At 41.1% G+C, this 25,186-nt stretch overlaps 1 protein-coding gene across 1 annotated transcript in view; it reads right to left on the reverse strand.

Moving 5' to 3' along the window:
* MSH3 (mutS homolog 3) overlaps positions 1 to 25,186 on the reverse strand; it is a 152,225-nt gene that overhangs the window by 93,950 nt on the left and 33,089 nt on the right. The window contains exon 9 of the mRNA XM_018565205.1: positions 2,796 to 2,890. Coding sequence (XP_018420707.1) covers positions 2,796 to 2,890 — 95 coding nt within the window. The remainder of the gene's footprint in view (positions 1 to 2,795; positions 2,891 to 25,186) is intronic.

Raw genomic sequence — 25,186 nt, forward strand, 5'->3', positions numbered from 1 at the left:
GAATACACACACATGTGGAATGCCTTTACCAACAATCAGAAAATGGGTGCTCTCTCTGGTGCTCTCGAGAAGAAACATAGACCTTAGTACTAGGGATGCACCGATATATCGGCCGCCGAAACATATCGGCCGAACATGGCACATTTGGCATAATGCCGAAAGTGCCATTTTCCTGCGGATACAGCGTCGCATCCCTGCTTTCTTTCCTCCCCGCTGGGCGCTGCTCTGTGTCCCAGCGGGGAGGAGAGAAACTGTGACAGGCTGCCGAGCGCTGCAGGAAAAGAGCGATGTGAGCGACCTGCGTCTCCTCCCACACTGCTCAGCCTCCTATCACAGTCCGGAGGTGCGGTGTGTGGGCGGAGACAGGCCGCGCTGTCACAGGAGGCTGAGCTCTCCTCCCTACATCGCTCACTCAGCCTCCTGTGACAGCGTATCAGAGAGGAGCAAGTTACAAACACTCAGCCATCAGTGATTGCTGAGTGTTAGTACATAATTGAGGACAGAGTATGTTTACTATAGACTCAATTATGAATGAATGGGAGTGATCTACATCACCCCCTGTTCATTCATGATTGTGGTTATAGTAAACACACTATTTCCTCATATTATCAATGAACAGGAACACTCATATAGTATTCCTGTTCATTGATAACAGGGGACACAGAAAAAGAGATATAGGACTTTGCGTACTAAATCTCTTTTTCGGTATCAGTTTCGGCCTGAAAAATTAGTTTATTTCGATTCGGTTTAAACATTTTCATTTCGGTGCACCTCTACTTAGTACACCTGTACACATTTCTGACTTTGACTAGAGTGATATTTTAAGCAAGTTCCATATTGCTGTATACCAAGGCAGAACCATGGTATTTGACATTTTGTTACATTTAAATCACCAAAGAATAAAGATTCTCTACCTATACATTTTGGTCCCTTTCCAAAAATGTAAAAGAAGCTGATACATCCAGTTCAGTAGGGGTTCACTGAAACATGCCATTAACCACACAACTGAAAGAATATTGAATTACTTCATGCATCTGCTTGCTGCAAAGTCTACGTTCTGTTCATTTCTGGTATTTGTCCAACAGGGACTAAACTATATAAAAAAAGTGTTAATATTTATATTCTGGGGCTGCACACTGGGATTGTACTATGTTATGGATGCCAAGTAATACAATAGGACAATTACATACAAAAATAACAATGCAGACAAAATATGTTCCATTTATCAAATTCAACATTATGTCACCATGAATAGTGAAACAACATTAACATTGATCTGTTAGAGCAGCTAGAAAACAATACACTATCCTTAGAATAATTGAAATGTACAACTTGACAGGTTGAAACGATCGGTTAATAACAAAACAGAGTGGACTAAACGACTAAACATAAAACAGAAACTAAAATTTAGTTGAAAACATTCACATTATCTTCAATTTTGGGGGAAAGAATAGGAAAGCGTTAGCATGCCTGTTGGGTTTTCCTTGACCCCCGTAGCTCCGCTGAGAGATTCCCCCTCACTTTCTGTTCTTAGGACAACCTTTTACCAGTGGAAGTGAGAGAAAATCTGCAACAGGAAAACAGACAAAATAAGGTAACAGAGGTTCCAGAATTCCCCTACCTAATTAAAAAAACTAAAACATTTTTACTTCTGTCTGTGTTGCTGTTAGAGAGATATCCCTTCACTTCCTGTCCGGAGAACAACCTTTTTTTTTACCAGATAGGACAAGAAAGACTTGATGGCAAAAAAAAAAAACCTGACTGAGTTTTAGTCCTTCTCAACTCTGTCTAAAATTAGGGGGGAAAAAAAAAAGAGTGATGTTGAGCACTTCCTGTTCATTCATAATTGGGGACACTATATCTGAATACTATTTCCTCAGTTATTTACAAGCATCCAGTGTCCATCCTGAGCCACTCCGCCCCCTCCCTGCTCTCCATCCTAACTCCTCTTGGCTGTCACAACTGATGATCTCTCCTCCCACCTGCAGGGGTCTGTGTTCCCTCCGATCCCCGGGGGCAGCAGGGATCGAAGGGGAGTGAACGCAAATCAACTAATCGATAAATGAGAATCATAGACAACAATTCTCATTATTGATTATTATCAACAAGATTGAATAGTTGTTTCAGCCCTAATTTTACCTATGCATTTACCATACAACTGCATTAAGCTGGCCATAAACTGCTTTATTTTGTTTCGTTTAACCCACAGGCTGAACAAAAAAAATACAGCAGATTTGTCATCAACACTACTGCACAGTTTGTAGTCTCAGTATTCACTGATGGCAATCATAATAAATGATCTACTCCACTTGTCACAGGCAGCTACTTCTGTGCTAAGACCAACTCACTTTCCCCAACAGACAGATTCTAGAGATCAATCAAATGCATATGCAACACTCTGAACATCTCTTAATGTTAAACCACCCCATATATTGAATATTATTTTAAAAAATGCATGGGAAATTATCAAAAGTATCAGGGCCAAAAACACAATACATTCGCATCTGCACTTCAGTCGTGTCTCCTATGACCATTAAAAGCCACAGTAGGAGGATCAATTCTGAATCATTTCGTGAAAATTAGCTGAAATCAGTCTGTGTCTTTAAGAATAAGAATCCCCCAGAAGTAGCACATATAGTCTGACCATAGTAGATTATACTCAGGAGCCAGAAGAAGTGTAGTATCACTGGTCACTGGAATTTACATTTTTGTAACAGGCTTGAAAATATTATTGGACAGTTCTGCTGCCTCCGACTAACATCAGGACTCTCAGAATTTAAATGTACCTGAACCACAACTGTAGAATTCATTGATGAGCTGAAACGCTTGACTGTATTGAAAATGAAGACTATCCATTCTCTCAATTCGTATTCGGTCATCATCTCGTAAACTAAAACAAAGCGAGAGAAAATTAAATGAAATATCAAAATTTGCTTAAGGAACAAATACTTGGAAAAAAGTTAAACTTCAATACAAGATCTACATGACACTAAAGCAGAAATAAATACAGGTAAATACGTTACACCACACAACCTCCACACTCCACTCCTGCTGTTCTATCACCTTAGCTGGTAACTTGTCAGTAATGTCACTCTACCTTCCGCCGCCATCCCCTAAGCGCAGCTATGGTGGTGGGACATGTGCTTTATGTCAAACGGCGGTGTCCAAGCAGAGCCAAACTGATGAGATCATGTGACTATCGCCCACTGCTGTGGTAGGGTTTGAATGTCAATAGCTGGAGGGAACCTGCGGCACGTGAGAGGTTTTACACAGTTTATGCTATAAGCTTAGTTACAAATTTGGGAAATACAACAGCATATTACTGACATTCTAATGTTATGTCTTATGAGCTGTAGATGGCACTGTAGTGCACTGCTAGTCTATGTTAGTTTTCTATATGATATATACAGGAAGTTCTCCCTGTGTGCTGTATTCACATGTAATGTTCTCCTAAGCAAGTAAAACTTAATCCTGCATTCAAGATCTCAGTACTTCATCTAAACACATAGCCAACAGAAAAAAAACCAATGCAATAAAACAATAGGTTATGATTTCCAATCATTTTAATTAAGTTGCTCCATCACTGGCTTTAAACCCTCCAGATGTCACTCGCTAGCCAAGTAGCAACATCTCACTGGCCCAAGCTAGAAAGGGGGCAACGCCATAGCAAAAGGTTAGTGGTTTGTTAGATATGTCACTGGAGAGTTGGTGCCTGCAACGAGATCACTTGTGTGACATTGGCCTATGTATGGATTGTGTTCCAGAAACGCTTCCGTATTTCACATTTTCCATTAACAACTTTCCCACTGAAAGAAGAGAAACTGCTAAATCCGTGTTCCACACATAAAGTGTCATTCTATGTAAACATTATAGAAGTGAAGAAGACGACTTGCCATACACAATTCTATGTAAACATTAAAGAACTGAAAAAGAAGACCTGCCTTACACTGTGTATCTGCCACCACATGTCAAATTGGAGGTCAGATTTCAGTAGGAACAACCTGTAATGACTGCACAGTGTCTGTCAGCTGCTTGCCATCAAAGCAAATGCATACATTATAGAAGAACTCCAGGGAAAATTATTATTAACCCTTGCAGTGGGGGTACCTCCACATTGCAAGGGTTAAGTGCTTGTTTTGGTCTAGGGAGTAAAATAAAGTTAAACTCACCTGATCCGCGGAGCTGGCTGTTAGACCAGTCCCTTCAGTCTCACTCCCCCTCCGCTGCAGCGGTTTATGGTCCCAGAGTCATCACATTCTATATACAGTCTATTGGGGGGCTCAAAATATGGAAATACATAAGGGGGTGCGCCGCTGGCAGGACCAGGGCGGAAAGTGCCGCCGCTTCAGCAGCGGCGATCTCCCGTTCTGCTCTCCCCCCTTATCTTCTCCTCCTCGGCCTCTCTGTAGCTGCAGTGGCCGAGGAGAAGACAAAGGAGGGAGAATCAGTTCAGCTGTCTGCCCATCACACTGGCCACCTGCAACTTCCTCCGCCTCCGTTACATGGAGGCAACATCGCTGCACCCCCCCCCCTCCCCCCCTGGAGAAGAAGAGGGCACCTGAATCAGATCAACTATGCACTGCAAGTCCCTGTTTTTTCTGCTTTACACCACTTAGCTCTGCACTCTGCGTTACATTACTGACCTCTGTACTGGGCTTCAAGGGTACAGTGCAAGGGTAGCCCCACAGCAAGGGTCAATAATTTTCCCTGTTGTTCTGCTTAATGTACCTCAGGACAGGACGTCATGCAGGGAAAGGTTAATGCATAGATTGTGGGCAGGAAAGGATTAAAGTGTATCAATATCCAAAATGTTTTTTTTTTCTTTTTCTGTTTTGGATAGAATGGGGAAAAGTTAGAACCCCTGTCAGTTTTTTTTGCTACCTGGGGCTCTGTTAAAGGAGAACTATGAGGTGAGTGCTTTTCACTCACCTCATAGTTCTAGCCGACCTGTGACAATGAGACTGTCACAGGTCGGCTCAGTAGATCGGGAGGTGAGCGAACACATACCGGCGTCACTCACGCAGCTGGGCGGATCCCGTCCTCTAAGTCGGGATCCGCTCCAGCTGCGGCGTCTCAGTATACCGCGGTATACTGAGCTTAGGGTAACGGGAGGACGCTAGTTTGTGTCCTCCCGTTACCCTAAGGAGAACTATGGGGAAAAACACTGACCCCATAGTTCTCCTTTAAGAGAGATTTCCCATAATTTTTTTAATTTTGTGAACACCATTTACCAGACAGGAAGTGAGTCAGGAAAACCGACGATAAAAAGCTGACAGAGATTCTATAATTCTGCTACTTAACTTTAAAAAAAAAAGAAAAGCATTTTCTCCCCTCAGTTCCTGTACTGGGGACAACATTTTTACCAGAGAGGAAGTGAAGGAATCTCTCTAACATAGCCTCCTAAGGCAGTATAACCTGATGGGTGTGTTAATCCTTCCACACTCTATCAAAAAAAAAGAGTAGATATATTTGAATGTACCTTGAGTAATGGTGGATGACAGTGGTGGTCTCCTCCTGAAAATGCTGCACTATTTCTACATCACAAACCTGGAATCATCATGTAGCACAAGTGTCATAAATGTGTCAGCATCTCTATACTTGTTCCCATAGCAGACTCATTCAGGGGAATTTATCAAAACTGGAGCAGACAGAATCTGGAGCAGTTGCTCACGGCAACCAATCAGTTTCTCTCTTCAGTTTGTTCAGTTAAAGCTTAGAAAATTAAAGAGAAGCTGAATGGTTGCCATGGGCAACTGCTCCAGTTTTGATAAATTCCCTCCCACTGTATTGCTAAATGAGCATAAACGACCACAACCACTGAAGTAGTATTTTCAAAAAGAGAGGTCAGCAATGGCAGCCTACAAATTTCTCTCACGAGAGGTTTGCTTTAATTAATGTGTATTCTGGTACAAATAGTAAGCTGCATGCATTCATCTCATTTAGGTGATAGTTCCTATTTAATGTGAAATGAAAAGCAGATGGAGATTATTTAGGCATGTCTGTGTGAAACGTACAAAGGTCGATGAAGTAACAGTGGAAAGGGCAGCCTAAAAGTATTTTGTGTATAAACACTTCATGGTCATAGACATTTTCTAATTCACAGCTTGTCTCTATATAGTGTTCTGTAATAACTTTTAGACATGAATGAATTTTACAAGTTAATGTGATTTATATTTGAAAGAAGGCGTTTATATAAATCACTGCTACGCTAGCTATGTATAGGACAATTTACATGGCTGTAACAAACCTTCAATCATGACTTAATGATGACTGGTCTATGATCAGCGATGAGCAGTTAAATTTTTCCACCATGTTGGATAGCGCAGGATGGACAGGAAGTGATAAAAAAACCTCTCCAGTGGTGACAACCCAAAAATAAATAGAATGTTGTTCTTACTGTAAAATCGTTTTCTTGGAGCCCAATGAGGGACACAGCTCTAAAGAATTCTGAGATGTAGGTTTATGCCACTGCCTCCAGGAAAATTGTCCATTACTCTAAAGGTGCCCATACACTGCACGATTCTCGTACGAGAATCGTGCAGTGTATGGAAGGCGTGCGACCGTTTCTACTGTACGGTCGAAGGTCTTCAGTCGAACAAGCAGGCTGGAAAACCCGCCGGGAATCGTACTGCTTGTTCGACAACTGCCGAACGGGCCGGTGTGCGCACACTGCCCGTTTGCAGTCATCGCAAGCCCGCCCCTCTGTGCAGTCATCTCAAGTACGATCTGCCTGTCCAAGATGGGCCGATCGTACGTTTTTTTAAGTACTTTACAACCCTCGCAAGACAAAAGTCTTGCGAGGGTTGTAAAGTGTATGGGCACCTTTAGAGGCAGCAGCATACTGTAACTCTCAGAATTCTTCAAAGCTGTTTCCCCTCATTGGACAATAGAAAAACTTTTGTTTTTTTAAGTAAAATGCAAAATGCTAGAGACTCTGCCATATTTTTTTTTCCATTTACAGAAATAATACTTGTTGGCCATCATCGGTGCTGTATATGGAAACAAGGTCTTCTATGAAGTGGGGCTTGGGGACCAAAAAGAAAGAAAGAAACTGTGGCTGCAGCGGCCTGTGTCCTTTCAAATCCCCGCTGCTCTCCGCGCCTGTGTTGGTGGAGGCAGCGGGGACACAGACCGCTGCATAACGCCGATGCCCCACGTACCTCCGCTGATGTGCCGGCTTCCCCGGTCCGGACGATCCTCCGGTCTCCTGGTCCGGCCGCTTCTCCTCTGCCCGCCCCCCTGCCTACTCTTCATTGCAGGCTCGGAGCCATACCCAGCCTGCTATTGGATATTGTCAAATGCAATAGCCAATAGCAAGCTGGCTATTGCACCCGCCCACTGTCTGCTGTCAATCAGCATGGGGGGACCTGATAGAGAACTTTCTGCTTCAGGCCCCTCTTCTGCTGATTGACAGCAGGCAGTGGGCAGATGCAATAGCCAGCCTGCTAATGGCTATTGTTATTTGAAATATCCAATAGCAGGCTGGCTATGGCTCCCAGCATTAAAATACAAAAAAAAAAAAAAGTTTAAAAAAATTAAATTAAAAAGACAACAAAAATGTAAACAAAAAGTAAAGAAAAAGACAAATAAAAATGCAAACAAATAATAAAAAATAAAAGTTTATAAAATAAAATTAAAAATAGAAAAAAACTTTTTTTTGCTGTGTCATTTTAAATAAAAAAAAATTAAAATTATATTATAATCTTCTGAACAACAGGAACAGACAGCAAAAGAACCATGACCCTTCCCTATGCTATCCAAAACTAAGTTACACTTAAAAAATGTACCTGTTCCGACTTGCATACAAATTCAACTTAAAGGAGAACTATGGGGTTAAGGCTTTTCCCCAAAGTTCTGCTTAGGGTAACGGGAGGACACAAACTAGCGTCCTCCCGTCACCCTAAGCTCAGTATAGCGCGTGATTTGCTTGGCTCTGCTCGTGAAGGTATAATTCTCTTCTCTCATCCCTTTTTGGGATGGAATGAGACATGTGAATACATTTTGTTCTAAAAAGGCTTCACTATGCTATCTCACTTTAACAAATTTTTATGCAGACTTCTCTGGTTTACTTTGAAGATATCAGATGTAGTAGGTTTCCTTGCTGTGCCTGGGAGCTTTTAAAGAGAGTGGAAAGTGGGAGGTTTTGAGCATATAAATACATGATCACTGCTATTACAGAAAGAAAGACTGCATCCCCCAGTATCCATTTACTAGAAGTATATACACGGACTTGACTGACTTGTTTGCTAGGAGACAGGAGGAAGAATATATTCCCCCTCTTCCAAGTGCAATCCGGTCTCCCTGTCATTTTGGCATATTTCACAACAAAAACGGTTGTCTCTTGCCGAGAGATTACCACATGCTGACTACAAGTAGCAAAATGTATTTTATAATGTTGAACATAACATAATTACACACACACACACACACACACATACTGTAACAGTACCCAAGGCATGGTAGTAGAAGGTGTCTATATTCCCCCAACAGTGCTCCACTCTGCAGTTTGCGTGTAGCGCAGTAGGGAAAGAAGCCAGTCCGCAGCTTCTGTCTGGCCCAGCAAGGTCTCCCCTGTACGTAATGAGCAACACCAGGTAGTCTGGGGAGTCCGTTGGAAGTGGGCTAGAGAGAGGCCAACAGCAGTAAGGGATACTGCAAACCCTTGTTCCTATGAGTTTGAGAGGACTAAAAAAACGATTTAAAAGGTCTGTGCATCCATTTGTTTTGCTTTCCTGGGGAACTAGTGACATTATCACATATAAGTTGTGCCTTTTCTTTGAAAGCAAGGACTTTTGTTTGCGTATGCCTATTTTACTTTATTTTTTGAACAAAACTGCATCATTATGTGGTGTTTCCAACTGTGAAGACTGTGTGGTTAAATATCCCAGGTCACAATACACACACACACACACACACACACCAGGTAAAAAGTTTTAGAGCACTCCCATTTTTCGAATTTGTATTGAAATTGATACAGTTTAATGTCTAAATGTACTCTGAAAGTAAAGCATAGAAAAAAATAAACAATTGGAAATTTTTTTCTTTAGCAAAATGCTTTGCTTTTCACCCTTCTGTCCAGTTCATCCCAAACCAGCTTGATATGGTTTAAATCTAGAGACTGTGTTGGCATTCCATGATTTGAAGCCTGTCTTGTTCTTTTCTTCTAAGGTAGTTCTGACACAGCCTGGAGGTATGTTTTATGTCATTATATTGCTGTAGGATGAACCCCTGACCAACTAGGTGTAAATCAGAGGGTATTACATGGCACTGCAAAATGCTTTGGTAGTAGTTTTGGTTCAGGGTGCCTCTCACTCTGTGCAAGTCGGTGATTTTGGATACAGGAAAAGAGCCCAAGACCATCACACTTCCTCATCCATGTTTGACAGTTGGTGTCACACACACCGAGGGACTATCCTTTTGCCTACTTGACAGGGTGTACAAAAACCCTGCGTGATGAACCGGAGATCTCAAATTTTGATTCCTCAGTCCATACGACCTTCATCCAGTCCTCAGTAGTCCACTGGATTTGCTACATGGACCAGGCAAGCCTCGTTTTCTTATTTTGCTATCTTAGCAATGGCTTTCTTACTGCCACTTGACCAGTCAAACCTGCAGCTCAAAGTATTCTCTTCACAGTTGAAACGGAGACTTGCTTACTTTGATGAGTTTAAGCCGTGTTAGAAGCTGTTGTCTTGTGAGCCGCCTGTCACGCAGGCTGACTCTCAGAAACTTGTCTTCTAATTCTGTAATGGCTTTGGGTCTGCCAGATCTTTTCCTGTCAGAGTTTCCTCCAGTTTCCAAGTGCCTTTTGATGGTGTAGGAAACTGTACTCACTAACACCTTGGCTTTCTTTGCAATTTCTTTAGGATCAAGACCTACACTTTTAAGGGTTAGAATGGTCTGTCTGTCTTCCTTTGTTAATTGCCTTTTTCTTTCCATTTTGAGAGCAATACACTACTTCATGCAGTACAATTCGGTCCAAATATTGCTTAAGAGGGTGCAGTAACGCAATTTGATCCAACACTGCTTTTATACAGAGGGCTTGTTGATTACTTGTGAGTAATCCACAAAAGTTAGGACACCTGCAGAAATTGTTAGCATAAACTTTCACGGCTTCATTTGCTTACATTGCTGCAGAACAATGTAATGTTAGCCCATTACTTCTTCCCTAAAAAAAGGCCTTTTGGTATAACTCTGAAATGTACATTAGTTTTCAGTTTTTGTTAACCTAAACTTATTTTTTTCACCTCTGGCAGTTTACTGCTTACCTTTGTACCATTTCGAGTTATTCGCTGGACTTGAACTGCTTATATCTAAAGGAGGTTTTATTCTTTGAAAAAGTAGAACATTTTGAGCCCCACCTCACTGCTGGCTTGCAGGGGCCTCTTCTCGAAATTCCCACCAATCAGCTGTTTCACTATTGCTGCCTATCAAGTCCAATGCCATTCTACATCAGCCTACAAGCATGAATGAATTCCTGCTCTATATTATATAGTCCATTATTGGGGACCTTCAACAGATATTTAAGGCAGTGCTGTGTCACACCTGAGAAAGCCAAGTATTGCCAATCATCACTCTGTTTAAACATGATAAACCTCTCTAAATGAAGTTTGGTCATATAATAGTTGAATGAACTAAGAGCCTAAACCTTCTAACACCTAACGGGATACTTGAATCCCCTATATTTCATTTAACATCAGTTTTATTCAGCTATATTCGAACCAAGCTATAGAAAGATATAAATAAAAATAGGATAATATTGACATTGTATAAATGGGCCTAGATCCAGCTAGAAGAGCAAGTGGATCAAGACATATTATAACAAACGAAAACGCTACTCTTTTTAGAAGAACGATGAACTAAAGTGAATAAAAACTAAGAAAGCAAAAAGACAACTGTCACAATGCTTTTGTAATAACTGTGACATCTGCCAGTGGTATGTATTCAAAAGTTTTAACACACTAATAATAGAAAAACTACATCAATGTGTTTCTTCCTTGTCATAATGGGACTTCTTACATTTTTGCTGTACTTTGGGATTTAAAAAAAATATAAAGATACAGTATGTATGTATATATACCAGTACAGATACAATTAGCTATAAAGATACAGCACTACTAGCAATACCTAATAAATTGATAATGCCTGTTTAAGTGACTATATATATTGTGGGGGTCTACAGCTCCCAAGACTGGCTTCTCTTCATCGGCCAGACATCCTTTTTGTACATGAATGTGTGACAATGACTGTATTAAAGCACAAATCAAGTGATGGAAATTGACATAGTTAGATAGACTTCGTACTATCAACCTCCATTTCCATAGAATTTTCCACAGCAGGAACATGAAAATGTTCCATCCAAAAAGGTTTACAAATGTATTTAGGCTTTCCTGTGACTGCAAGTCTGTATCGTCCAATAGGCACCAGTGTTAGACTTGTCAGTCACACCCCTCTCTCCACTGCCATACAAGTGTGGGTGAAGATATTTGTGCTGAGGTGTGTGACTGTTACTTATACCAGCAGAGCACTGGAGTGGAAATGCAGGAAGTAAAACCTTAATTAAGAGAAAATGCATGTTAAAGTATTTCCAAGCAAAAGTGGGTCACAAATCATAACATGCCAGGGCACAGAACTATAACAAGATAAAAAAAAGTATTAAGCCCCGTTCACATTGAGCGATTTATCGCGCGGTAATTCCCGCGTTATCGCAGCAAATTACCGCGCGATATCGCGCTCCAATGCATTTCAATGGGGCAAAGGGTCCTGCTGTCGCGGGTCGTGTGTCGCTACAGCAGGACCCTTTTTGGAGCGGATTTAGCCGCAATTCAAGCTTGCTCAATGCAAGCTTGAACGTGATATCACGCCGCAAATCTCGCGATATCGCGCAGTGGGAACGGGGCCTTAGACTTCAACTGTGCTACTGTACAAGGACAATGCCACAATGTTGGTATGACAAGGGTAAAACGATGATGTCAGACGCCTGATATAAAAAGAGGCTTGGTTCATGGATACAGCACCTAAAGTATTATTTCCTTTCCCAGACACCGCTGCCAAACATGAAATAGTCCGGTTATAAACCACTCACTGGTGTGTAATGAGTAAACAAAACACTTAGCTCCAGGGAGCCAGTGACTCCTTCTTTGGGTCCCGCCATTTTGCCTTGCATAACATTAAGAAGGTGAAGCCAAACTGTCAATTACAGCCTGTACCTTAAATAAGAAAATGAATAAATAATATAATAATAATTACTATCCCTGTGATATTCTTGTGTCATTGATTTCTTTAGGGCACGGGTATAAGTCAAAAGCCACAGGGATTGGTTAGAAAAAGAACCAAGAGATTAGCTACTGACTTGACAAAATGCCTAATTTGCACACCAGTTAACAGCCCTCTTTAGTCTGCTAACACTTCATGTTTTTGAGAAAGCTGCATAAAAAGTGGCTTTGTTATCTTTTGCAATGGAGGAGACACATTTCTCTTTACTTTCAAGTTTCAAAATTCTCCAGTCACGTGTACCAACTGTTGATGTATTTCCTGATCAATCCATTTCTGTACAGATTTTTGTAGCAGCTCACTTCTGTCAATCTAACACGTGGGGTTTTCAAGCACTGGAGCTAGGAGATCACATGATTAAGCACATTGAGGGCAGACACATAACAAGCTGCAGAACAGCAGACTTTAGAAACATTTTGGCAAGGGATACAGCTTACAGTTGCACGTTTCGAAGTTAAAACATTTGTTTTCATTGTGATTTGGGAGAGAGATCAAAATTACATTAGTTCAATCAGTATTAAGCACAGTCATCCAGACAAATTCTTTATGTGATGTTACCAGCCACCAGTGTGTTTCATGAGGTGCTGGCAGGTCACCTCTAATGGCCACACACAGCTAATGAGGGTGAAGACAACAGAGGGCTAGCATGTCTCTGGCGAGGTGCCTTTCACAGACTTGTTTTAGTAAACGGACAAATCTGATGATCATTCCGTCTGTTTTCATTTGTCATTAACACTGAAAACATCCACTGGGAGCTCAGAACTTGAGTAACAAGGTCTAGATCAGATTGAAAGGCTGACAGGCACCAAGTACAACTTTCATGTTTTACATGGTTTCAAGACGGAACAAATTAAACAAAAACAGTGTTAGTAAGGAATTGTTTAGAAGAAATTATTAATAGGGGCATCCAGTGGAGGGACAACAGTGCAAAGACTAACTAGTGGAGGGACAAAAGTGCAAAGACTAACTAGTGGAGGGACAACAGTGCAAAGACTAACTAGAGATGATTTCTTTTTTCCTCTTTGAATGGTAATTATGAGGGTGGACAATCCTACAAGGCAGGTACCTTAAAGATGAACTCCAGTGAGCATTTAAAATAACTTTTACAAGCTCCCATAGCTTACACTGCAACTTCTACGCAGAAGTAGATGACTTAACAAGAGTGATTTATTTATTGTATAATTCAGTCAATACAATCAGCCAAATGAAGTATACAAAGCCAACAGCCACTGGTGTGCTATGTCTTTAGCTAACCCATAGTGCTCTGGGAATTGTTTTAAGATAAAATGTTTATTTTTTTAAAGAAAGACTGCATATAGTAAAAAAATATGAAACAGTTTAAAAAGTATACAAAAAACAAACAATTACAAAATTATTCGTTTTTCTTTAAAGCAGCTCTCAAATTTATAGAATCGCAAGATTAAACTATGATGTTGTAGAAGCCATCTCTATATGTAAAGCTGAATATAGACCTAGGAGACCAGTTGAATGTGTGGCACCAACCAACATTAAATAAACCTTCTTGTTAAATATCTTTCCAGAAACTGAAATTAGCCTGGCTGAATAACTATCACCTTATGTTTACGAGTACACCCCCAGAGATTTGTCCTTTCAAGGTTTATGCTAGTCTGCTGAGATGAGATAAGAGTAAGGAATTACAAAGAGCAAGCAGTCTTTTGGCCACACATGAAATACCATGCTTTGACTGGGTCAGCTGGCTCATAGGCTTTCAATGTCAAAGAAAGCACAGTGTAGCACAAGGAAGCAAGAAGAGCGAGTATGCAATGAACAAAACTAGAGGAAAAAAACTCTACTATGCCAGCAAATGATCAGCTGCTTCCAATCTTTGTGTAGAAAGCCCAATACAACTTAAGGCTGGAAACAGCATTGGTAGAAGTAACAGGCTGATTCTCCAGTCTCAGAGTGATGAACATTGCATCATTAAGAGCCAAAACAATCACCAACTTAGGAGTAATAGCAGTTGGTTGGCTGCAGAAACATTAGAAACATAATCGGTAGAAGCAAACATATGGCCTCTGCAAGCAGCCAGCAAATAACTGGGTAATTTGATTTAAACTAGGGCTGCGGAAATTAACGATTAATCCCTCGATTAATCGTTATTTTTTTTGATCGATCAAAATTATTTTGATCCATCAAAGTTCTTTTGATCCGTACTCACCTCTCTGCTGGCTTCAGGGTCTTCCGTCAGAGATCCGGTGACGCCACGAACATCGACGTCACCTGACTCCTCCCCCTTCCACAAGTGGCTGTCGGCTAACGAAGGGAAGGGGGAGGAGTCCAGTGATGACGATGTCCGTGACATCACCGGCTCCTCCCCCCCTTCCCTTCGTTAGCCGACGTCGTACCCAACCTGCATGAGCAATTCAGCCAGTGGCAGCATTTCGATCCAGATCTGCTTTATATCCACATATGGGTGCTGTGTTCTTTTGTGATATCTATAGGTGGTGGTTGGTGTATTGCAGAATATCACTGAGCAGCACACCAAGTTAAGAATTTGTTGGAAACTCATTCTGTTTTTAATATCCTTTCTTTGAAGATTGAATGTATGGAGAGCACTTACAAGTAGTTATGTAGCCCTAAGCTGAGGTTTATGAGCAGACTCCATCTTTGGTTATAAAGCTTAGATGGTTTTGAAACATGAGATTGACAAATAGACGGAAGCAGCTACATCTCTACAGATGTTATAGTTATCTGTATCCGAGATACATGAGCTTGGTTATACTGTAAGTGATGATTTAAAGCAGTGGTTCTCAACCTGTGTAACCTCAGGACCCACATTTGTCCTTGGTCATTAAGTCGTGACCCAAGTCGCAGTGCAATGGAACACACAGCATTAGGGTACCGTGCGTTCCGGTGCTGGTGTACGAACCGTGGGTGGCAGGTGCCCACACCAGAACGCACAGTGGGTGCAATTGCATGGTACAGTGCATTAAATCACACAGTACTATGAGACTAATTCACTGTACTAGTGTGAACGGGCCCTCAAAAACACTGACATACATACACAACTACACACCCAATCTCACACACATACCCACTCCAAAAAATGTGTAATTTTACTTAATTTTTTTGAAGATCCACCGAGTCTCCCTAGAACTGGAGTGGATCCTCAGCCTGGGGTCCAGTGCTGTGGTGTGATGGAGCTCCAGCCATATGTGTATTGCTTGTACAGCTCCCTGTAGAGGTGACGGGAGCCAGAATGTTATGTACCTTTGGTCCAGGCACCTTTACAGGGCACGCGAGGGAGCTGTAAGCAATCCACATATGGATGGAGTTCCCTCGCGGCCATAGCCCCACCCCATCCCACCTAAAGCTGACAATCAACGCCAGGCAGCATATTTTGAATGGCTGCTTGGCGCGAGAACTGAAAGTGCTGTGCCAGGGGGAGGCAGAGGAGCCTCTCACCTAGAAAAGTAGAAGGCATGCGGCGACCCACTGAACACAGGGTTGCGACCCACTTTTGGGTCACGACCCACCAGTTGAGAACCATGGATTTAAAGTACATTGGTCAAGGCAAAACAATATTGGGCCGGTGAGTACTTGTTCTGCACGAGCGCCAGCAAAGGCATTCATTGGCCTATACACATACAGCACAGCAATGAAGTAATAAAATGAACTAGGATCACACTAATCCAGCACGTTATTATTCTGAGTTGCCCCACTCAAGCGGCGGCCATATTGAGTGGGGCACGTGAGATTAATAACGTGCTGGATTAGTGTGATCCTAGTTCATTTTATTACTTCATTGCTGTGCTGTATGTGTATAGGCCAATGTAGTTGGATCTGTATGCGCGTTATAATTAATAGAACACTAGCAAAAAACAAAACTGAGACATGCTGGTAATAGTTTTTTTTCTGCTTGCCTATGTCTATTCCTAATGTAGACAGCAATACAACCCAAAGGTGGACTTCTTCTGTCAATCAACAGACAAGAAAGAAACAATTTTGACCCTTATAAATATAACTCTAATGTAGAAATGTCAGCATAATCACATAGCTTTTTGCAAATATTAACAAAAAAGTTATATTAAACATTGTTAATTGAGAACTGCACATTCAAACTTGCATTTAGTCTAAAACCTTTGTCACAATTTAGAACCTTTGATTTTGATTTGTTTTAGCCAACAATAATAAGAGCACACAATACAAAGTCATTAACAGTGCTGGGAGATAAATAAGTAATTACAGATTAGGCCTTCCTGACTGAAGTGTTTGGCATCACTAGATCCAGACAGATATGCTTCACTCACAGGAAACCGGAGGAAAGCAGGAAGCAGGTTCACCTAGTGATTGGCAACACCAAATCTTTCCTGTTCAGAGCAACCACAAAAAATTTACAGGATGTAAGAAACCTACTGAACATAAAAGAAATATGTATCAAGAAGAACCAAGAAGTAGAAACATAAAGAAGGAACAGACAAGGAATCTAGGGATATATGTAAAATTATGATCTTTGACAAAAAGGGATGCAATATACAATAGTCATAACATTTTATTCTCAATGCCTTAGCTACTATTAATGTAAACCTGTAATGTCAATAAACTTTAAAACAGGCCAGCAGATCCCACTGAAACAAAGGGAATTCTATCAAATAACTTTTGACTTTTGCTTACTATTGGTCTGTGTAAGGCTATAGCCGGGAGTTTGCGCGCTACAGCGCATGCACAGGTCCCAGCTTTCCGTATTATCGGAAAACATGCGGCAGTGCGCATGCGCACGCAACGTAACAGACGTGCTAACATGGCGCACGTGAAGTGACAAGTCTCCCTCTGATTGTTGGCTTTATTTAAACTGGCCTGTCCTATTGATCTGTGCTGAACGGTCTTTCAGCTTGTGTTCCTGCTAGTTTATTACCTGTTGCCTTGACTCGGATTGCCTTGACTACGCCTGATTGCTGCCTGCCCTTGACCTCTGCCTGTTCCTGGATTCTGCCTCTGCATTCTCCCTTGGTACCGTGCTGACCATCTGGCTTTGACCCCTGGCTTGTTTGACTTCGCTCCAGTTCCTTCTGCTGACCACGCTGATCCCTCAGCTGTCTACCAGCCCTGCCTACCTTCCTAGGGAATCCGTTGCTGGACTCTTGCCAGGCACTGGGCATGAACATCTTGGCACCCATGCTACTCTCTGTCTGCTCGCTCCCTGTCCCCACTTCCAGGGGTGTGAGACAAGAGCCACAAGGGAGGACTTCTCAGCCACATCGGTCCTCATGTATGTGATGGTTTGTGAAGTCACTCACCATTCTAATGGGTCAATAATGAGGTCTGTAGGATAGGTGAAGGCAAAGCTGGAAATTGACCTTTTATTATTAAGTTGACTGCCAAATGACAGTGCTGGGACTTCCCATTTAGGCTCCTTTTGTCACACAATTGAGCAGTCCTTTAAGCTACAATAGTTTTAGGAACGAGTGAAAAAGATCTTCCATCAAGAAGAGAGCCAAAGTAAGCGAAGTGCTAACCACATTTGTAAAGCACACACTGTGCTTTAAACAAAGTGTGTGTGTGCGTGTGGGGGGGGTCTTGAAAATACGTAATACTGTATATCTTAAAATCCTAATTTATGGTTACACTGTTCCCTGGTGACTGGTACAACATCCCAAAGAACGGAGTTTCAGCCTTTTGGTAGCTCCCTATTTCTGTCGAAAGGCTTTAATAAACTTGTTAAAGAAACACTGTCACCCGACCCTTCATGTGAACAATCTTTCCATAAAAGTATATGCCCATTTAAAGCTAAACTCCAGGTATTATTATTTATGTACACTTACATTGGTTCAGCTTGGCCCAATGTAAGTATACATATTTTATACCTTGTAGGGCCACGGGAATCCTGTAAACACTGTAGTAGCCAGTGCTAGTACAGTGGTGCTTTACAGTGTTCTTCTCGGTCCTGTACTGCTACTCTGCTGATAGACTTCCCCTCAACACAAAACACAGGAGTCGCTCGCTTGTAACAATGGTCATTCAGCGCACACCTAGTATTTTTATTAAATGGATAAATGGCGTTCTCGGATTGGATGAAGGACGGCGACATCAGGGGAACGCACCTCGTCAAATCAGAGAATGTCTAGTAATTTAAAACATTCTACAAGAAAGAGTCTCAGTATAATATAGGAAAAAAGGGTATATAAACATTGACGGTCTTGGCTGGATCATTAATTTGTCATGGTAACTGTGTTACGCGAACATTAAAGTCATATTAACTACCTGCTGTCCGGCCATTGTAATTACACGGCCGGACAGCGTGTGTGTGAGCCCGGGACCAGCACAGCAGCTCTGCGGCCAGAAATCAAACGGAGCTCAGTACACGAGCTCCGTTTGATCTCCTCTCCTCTTCTGAATGCAGGCAGTGATGTGTATTACATCACTGCCTGCATTCAGCGCCACTCTCTGGTACAGAAACAGGAGAGAAGCTGGTGAAGCAGGTGTTTGCTTCATCAGCTTCTCTGGGGGTCCCTAGGTGACATTAGGGGTCTTAAGACCCCTGATGTCTCCATAAAGAGGACCTGTCACTGCAAATTGGCTATCACATAGGGAGCTTGCTTGCTCCCTATGTGATAGCAATAAAGTTCAGTGGGAAAAAAAAAGGTTTAAAAAAATTTGTTACAAAAAAAATAATCACATATCAAAGCAATAAAAAAAAAAATTTAAAGTCCCCCGCCCCCACACGCAAACATGCATCAAGCCCGCCTACGTGCGAAAACAGCGATTACATCCATTGCGCCGCACATGTTACATATATCGCCACGAACGTCGGAACAAGAGCAATAATTCTAGGGTCATCAATCACTGATAATACTAAACTGATGAGCGGTAAAATCTTTTAAAGCGTCGGCTATGGTCAATTTTGAGTATGGTAGTTTTTTGCGATTTAACGGGTGCACGCAATTTTAATGCTTGACATGTTTGGTGTCTATTTACCCGACGTGACCCCGTCTTTTATATTTTACCAAAAAATTGGGTAATAATAAATGTTTTATAACATAACGTAGGGAGAACAGGCTTCCCTGAAGAGATGAGTCTTTAGTGATCAACTAAAGGCAGTCAGAGTAGGAGATAGATGGACAGGTTGTGGTAAGGAGTTCCAAAGAATGGGAGAGACTCTAGAGAAGTCCTGGAGGCGAGCAAGGGAGGAGTTGACGAGGGAATACTTTGAGACAAGGTTGGAGATATAGCCTAGGGAAGAGTTATGGACGGCTTTGTAAGTGGTTGTTAATAATTAGAATTATATCATTTTGGGCTATTGGAAGCCAGTGCAGGGATTGGCAGAGGGGGGTTGCAGACACTGGACGGTCGGTTAGGTGGATAAGTCTAGTAGCAGCAGTATTCATGATAGACTGAAGAGGGGATAGTAGCCTGTGCAGTGGTAGGCCAATGAGGGAGCTACAATAATCAAGACGAGAGATAACAAGTGAGTGGATGATCTAAAAGCTGGGGGAGGGTGCACGGGGGGGAATATCATCAACTCAGTTTTTAGAAGATTGAGCTTTAAGAAGTGTTGTGACATCCAGACGGATTTGTCAGTTAGTAGATTAGTGACACGCAAGGACACGGAGGGGGTGAGTTGTGGGGTAGAAAGATATATTTGAGCATAATCAGCATAGAGATGGTACTGGAAGCCATGTGAGGAGGTGTAGATAGAGAAAAGACTGGGTCCACAGACAGAGCCTTGGGGGACCCCAACAGAAAGAGGAAATGGAGAGGAGAAGTTAGATTTGTAGGTGACACTAATAGAGCGCTTAGACAGGTAGGAGGAGAACTAATTAGTTTAGTTGCAACAATGGGGGATGGAATCATCCATATGATATCAATGGACATAAATAATGATTCCCTTAGAAATAGTTTTTGTATAGCTTCTTACATCTTTTTAGATCTCAGCCTTTCTTTGAGCTCTACTGCTTGTTAAATTTGTGGAGAGGTTTTCCTTCTCCAGTGCCTTATATGCCGGTTAGCTGACCACTCCTTCCTGACAGCATTATCAGCTTTATTTGTGTTTATTTCTGGGTTACTGGTTGTTTCTTCCTTTTAGTGTCCATACATCTCTCCAGTGTTTGTCTAGCTAAAGACTTAGGGTACTCTGGATACAGTGAATGTGGCACTCTCAGAGCTGGTCATTAGCACGTTTTATGACTGTATTCATTGAGCAGTCCTACAGGTATTGTTTGGGTGCTTATTCTTGTATAATACTTTGCTACTTCAGTTGACTAGTAAGAAGTTTGGGTAATGCTGTAATGCTGTGCTCCAGACTAATAGGGGTGACTGGCTGTCAGCTTTATGACCATGTGGACAGATGCCAATGGCTGTAAATGTGTAAGAAACTAAAGACTTAAAGTGACATTAAACCCTCAGATTTTTTAACATAAAACAATACTGTAATGTGTGCCTTACTGTAATCCATGGTTGTTTCCCTTCTCTTTGCTGCTCTTCCTTTTAAATCTGTTCTCATGCTAAGCAGAACTTCTGTTTTGCAGCACACTGCCTTGTCTCTGAAATGGATACATGATGTCTGTGTGTTGGTTTGCAACCTGAGCCAGCACTACAGGAAGAGGCACTCAGCTGCAAAGGGAAGTTCTCCCCCAGCATGAGAAGAGATACGGATTTTAAAGGAAGAGCACCAAAGAGAAGGGAAACTACCATGGATTACAGTAAGATACACATTACAGTATTGATTTATGTTAAAAAATCTGAGGGTTTAATGTCACTTTAAGGAGCACAACAGTGATTTGAAAAAGAGACTAAATGTGAGAGGAGATGCAGTTTAAAGAACAGTTTACAGCATCCTTCAAGAAAACAGGATGATCAGTTAGAGAAACATCTTAGAAAGTCTTCATTCCACCTTTGTAAGTGATCGGCATTTATTGTGGTAATGTAGAGGTGCAGTGATGTATATGTATGTATATTTTCATGCTTCGCATTGCTGGCTTTCTTCATTTTATAATATACTTTTTAGTAGGCCTGACTCCTTCAAAATGGACTGGGTTTAGATTGTAAAGCAGCTGACCCCCTCCCTGAAAGTCATTGTAACAAGATCCCTGCACACTAGCTCTGCCTTTCCAGCAGTGGTAATTTAGTCGACTGATAATTTTTTAGTGACTAAAACTAAATCAAAACTAAAATCATGATGACAAATTATAATGAAAATATATTGACATTTTAGTCGACTAACTAAAACTAGACTAAAATGTTAGGGAGAGATGATTTGGGAAGAGATCCAGTGCAAACTAATCTCTTTGGACTTTCGGTTTTCCGATTCCATCCTGAATGGACGGCTATTAGGTAATATGTGCAATGGCATTACAGCCAATATAGTTTTTCATTTTAATATATTAGAATTTCACTTCTGCTTGAAAGAATGAAGAATGTCATATGCACGTTGTTATCATAAATGCATATCTAATTACTGGTCCTTTGTTGAAAATACTCAAATTATTGTTTCTTTATAAGACTTGGTTTAACCCTTTCGCTGCCAACATTTTGCACCTCAGCTGGCCACACCATTTTTGCAATTTTTCCCATTGATTTGATTTTCAACTGCTGCGTTGCTAGCGTTTGTAAAAGACGGCCCAAACCATATATTTTCTGAAAGCGCAGGCCCGGTAGAATAAAAAGATGGTGCTACTAAATTTGTAGGCCCTGCAATAATTGCTCAAATGTTTCCCAAATTAACATTAAACTGATAAAAATACACAATTCAATTGATAAAGCACTAAAATCAGTATCAGCGCACAAAAAAAAAAAATTCTGACTAAATATAAAAGATTAAAACTCTATTGAGTTAATAAATAACAAATATTTTGAAATGTTAAACTGTGCCTTTTTGCAAAAAGGTAAAAAAATTAAGGAACACAAAACTGTAAATAAGCGACTTATGTAAAAAATTGTTTTTGCGCTGTGTTGGCGTTTATGTTGTGATAAAATGATACAGGCTAAAATATAATTGCAACACAGCGTATCACAACGCACGGCAATGTTTTTACTGTTGGTTGGGGGGCTTCAGGGAAATATTAGGGGTCTAAACAGACCCCTGACATTTCCCGTTTGAAATAGAAAAAGAAATTGAGGAGTCCTCAATTTCTTTTTTTGCAGCCTCAGCACTCAATGAATGGGAAGCTCTCAGTACAGAGGCTTTCCATTCATTCATTCATAAACTGCTGATAGTAACATATTTACTATCAAGCAGTTTATGTATGGGGAGTAGCCTCGTATCCCCGCTGCCACATCCCCTACAAGCAGGGGAGAGCAGCGGGGATCAATCCCAACAGATCCCTGCCTGATCCCTACCCTCCGGGCAGGAATCAGAAGCTGAACATGCCAGCGGCCATCGGCAGCGGTGCCGGCGGGGGGGGCGCCCGGAATTCTTGTTAATAGCTGTCATCAGCGGCTTGTGAGCCGCTGATGACAGCTATTCATTTAACGAGGACAGTCTGGGGAACAGTTCTGCTATAAGTTCATGTCGCTGAAGTGACCATGAGCTTATAGCAGAACTGTAAATGCCAGCGCCGTAAGGCATACTGACCTGGCCAGCTGGGAACAGTTTTGTTCCGCCGTATGCATTACAGCGGTGACAGCGAAAGGGTTGATCTAATATTAAGATAAAGACAGGTTATATATCACAACAAATCTGTGTCTGTATTACATTTTCATACCTTAATACCAGGTAACAGGTTAACAGAAGTTTACTCCAGGAGTATATCATGAGATTGGAAATTCTAAAAATTACTCTAACTAAACCCACTAGATTTTAGTAACTAAATCTGCTGTAGATTCAGTCGGCTAAATTCTTATGATATTTAGTGGACTAAAACAAAAACAATTCAGATGACTAAAATATGACTAAAACTAAATGGCATTTTAGTCAAAAGACTAAAACTAAATCAAAAATTTGCTGTCAAAATTAACACTGCTTTCCAGGTCACTCTGCACTGTCCACCACTATGAATAATAATGAATGGGGGAGAGAGCTCAGAGAGAGAGTGTGAATATACACAGACTGCTTGCAAAGCACAGAGGCAGCCATTTCAAAAGGAGACATGAGGAGATGAAGAGGACAAAAAAAAAAATGTTTCAGTGTTCATATAAAGCAGCTGCATTTGTGTGCTTCATGTTCACTTGGTGTACATTGCTGGCAAGCAGGGCCGGATTTACTCCACCTGCCGCCCCAAGGCCATGGGCCTGCTGGCATATGGTTTTTTTTTTTTTAAATACCTCCACAAAGGTGGAAATGGGCTATAACCAGGTGGTATATGACTCCTGCCCAAAAAATTACATGCATGCAAACTTCAATTAAAGCAAAGTATAAAATGCAGTAAAACGATCACCAAACAGAACTCTCAATCCGATGATACATTTTCTGTAGTTCAGACTTCTTGTTTGCTTGGAGTTACTGCAATTGTTTGCCTGGAGTTACTGCAATTGTTTGCCTGGAGTTACTGCAATTGTTTGCTTGGGGTTACTGCAATTGTTTGCTTGGAGTTACTGCAATTGTTTGCCTGGAGTTACTGCAATTGTTTGCCTGGAGTTACTGCAATTGTTTGCTTGGAGTTACTGCAATTGTTTGCTTGGAGTTACTGCAATTGTTTGCTTGGCGTTACTGCAATGTTCTAGTCTTTGCATTTACAGAATATATGATAGAATATACTGTAGCCTAAGTGGCTATCTTTCACCTATGCTTTCATGCTTCGTATTTAAAGATACCTCTAATGCCTCTAAATTCAAAAACAAAAATATTATATACAGCTTACCATCTTTAGGTTTGACTGTATTAGTGTTCTTTTTTTCAGGATTCATGATTTGTTTCCTTTTGTCATTACCTGGTAATGCTGAAAATACCACACTTCCTGTCCCTTTATATCTACACTCACTTCTCCATGGTATTTATGGAGGGAGCCAAGGTGGTCAAGCAAGCTGGAGTTCAAACATGCCTAACTTTGTTGATCACCATTACATAATGGATTAATGGGGCTATTAGCTAAGATAACATTGTTTATGCTGCCTTTTCAGCTCACAGGAAATTATAAGGACATTGCTTTTTGGCAAGACCAACAGGCATTTTTTGCACTTACTACAAATGTTCTCAGCCGCAAGAAAAGGAAACTAATGCAACCATGTCTAAGGACTGACAAGCTTCAATATATTAGATTTCTGTTTTGGGGGTTTAGATACTCTTTAAAGTATTATTTGTGCGTTTGCAGGCAATTTGAGACGACGACACCTACATTATATTTGTTCTTGTTCACATAGCATAACTTAAAATGTACCTTCCCCTCTATGTAGTGTTAAGGAGAGGGGTGTGGGGTCATTATGTTTACCATCTGTACTGTGCTGGCAGATTTCATTACTGACTGCAAACTAGATTAGAACATTGTCTATCATAACAAAGGGTTAAAGACTTGGAAGCATAACATGTTAATGAGAGGAAGTTCAGTCTGTCCCTCAGTTTGACCCTCTACTTTCACTCTCAAACTGCTCAGAATAGCCTGGAATATGCACAAAGGCCTTCACCAAAGAAACATCTAAAAAGGTAAATACAGTACATTATATTTTAAAACATTATTTTAGAACACAAACATATAGTGGTGTTTTCTCACTGTAAAAGTAAGAATACACTCTAAATGAATTCCAGAAACACCATTCACATACATGAATGCTCTACCGATTTCCAAATCACCTTAAGAACACCGTTAAGCTCAGACAAATTATTCTGAGATAATCAGCCAATACAAAATAAGAAATTTTTTTAACAAAATCAGAACAATTTTTAACAAAATCCCCAACTTCAGAAACTGTTGCCACGCGCTGTTACTGACAAGCAAGTAAAAGTGAAGGCAGATAGCAGCCTATATTTTTATTTCAGCGTGTTAATTTCCCCGCAGCCCACATATGAGAATTCAGTATACAC

Source organism: Nanorana parkeri, unplaced genomic scaffold (genome assembly GCF_000935625.1).
Source record: "Nanorana parkeri isolate BGI_ZX_2015 unplaced genomic scaffold, ASM93562v1 scaffold822, whole genome shotgun sequence".
Taxonomy (NCBI): Eukaryota; Metazoa; Chordata; class Amphibia; order Anura; family Dicroglossidae; genus Nanorana; species Nanorana parkeri.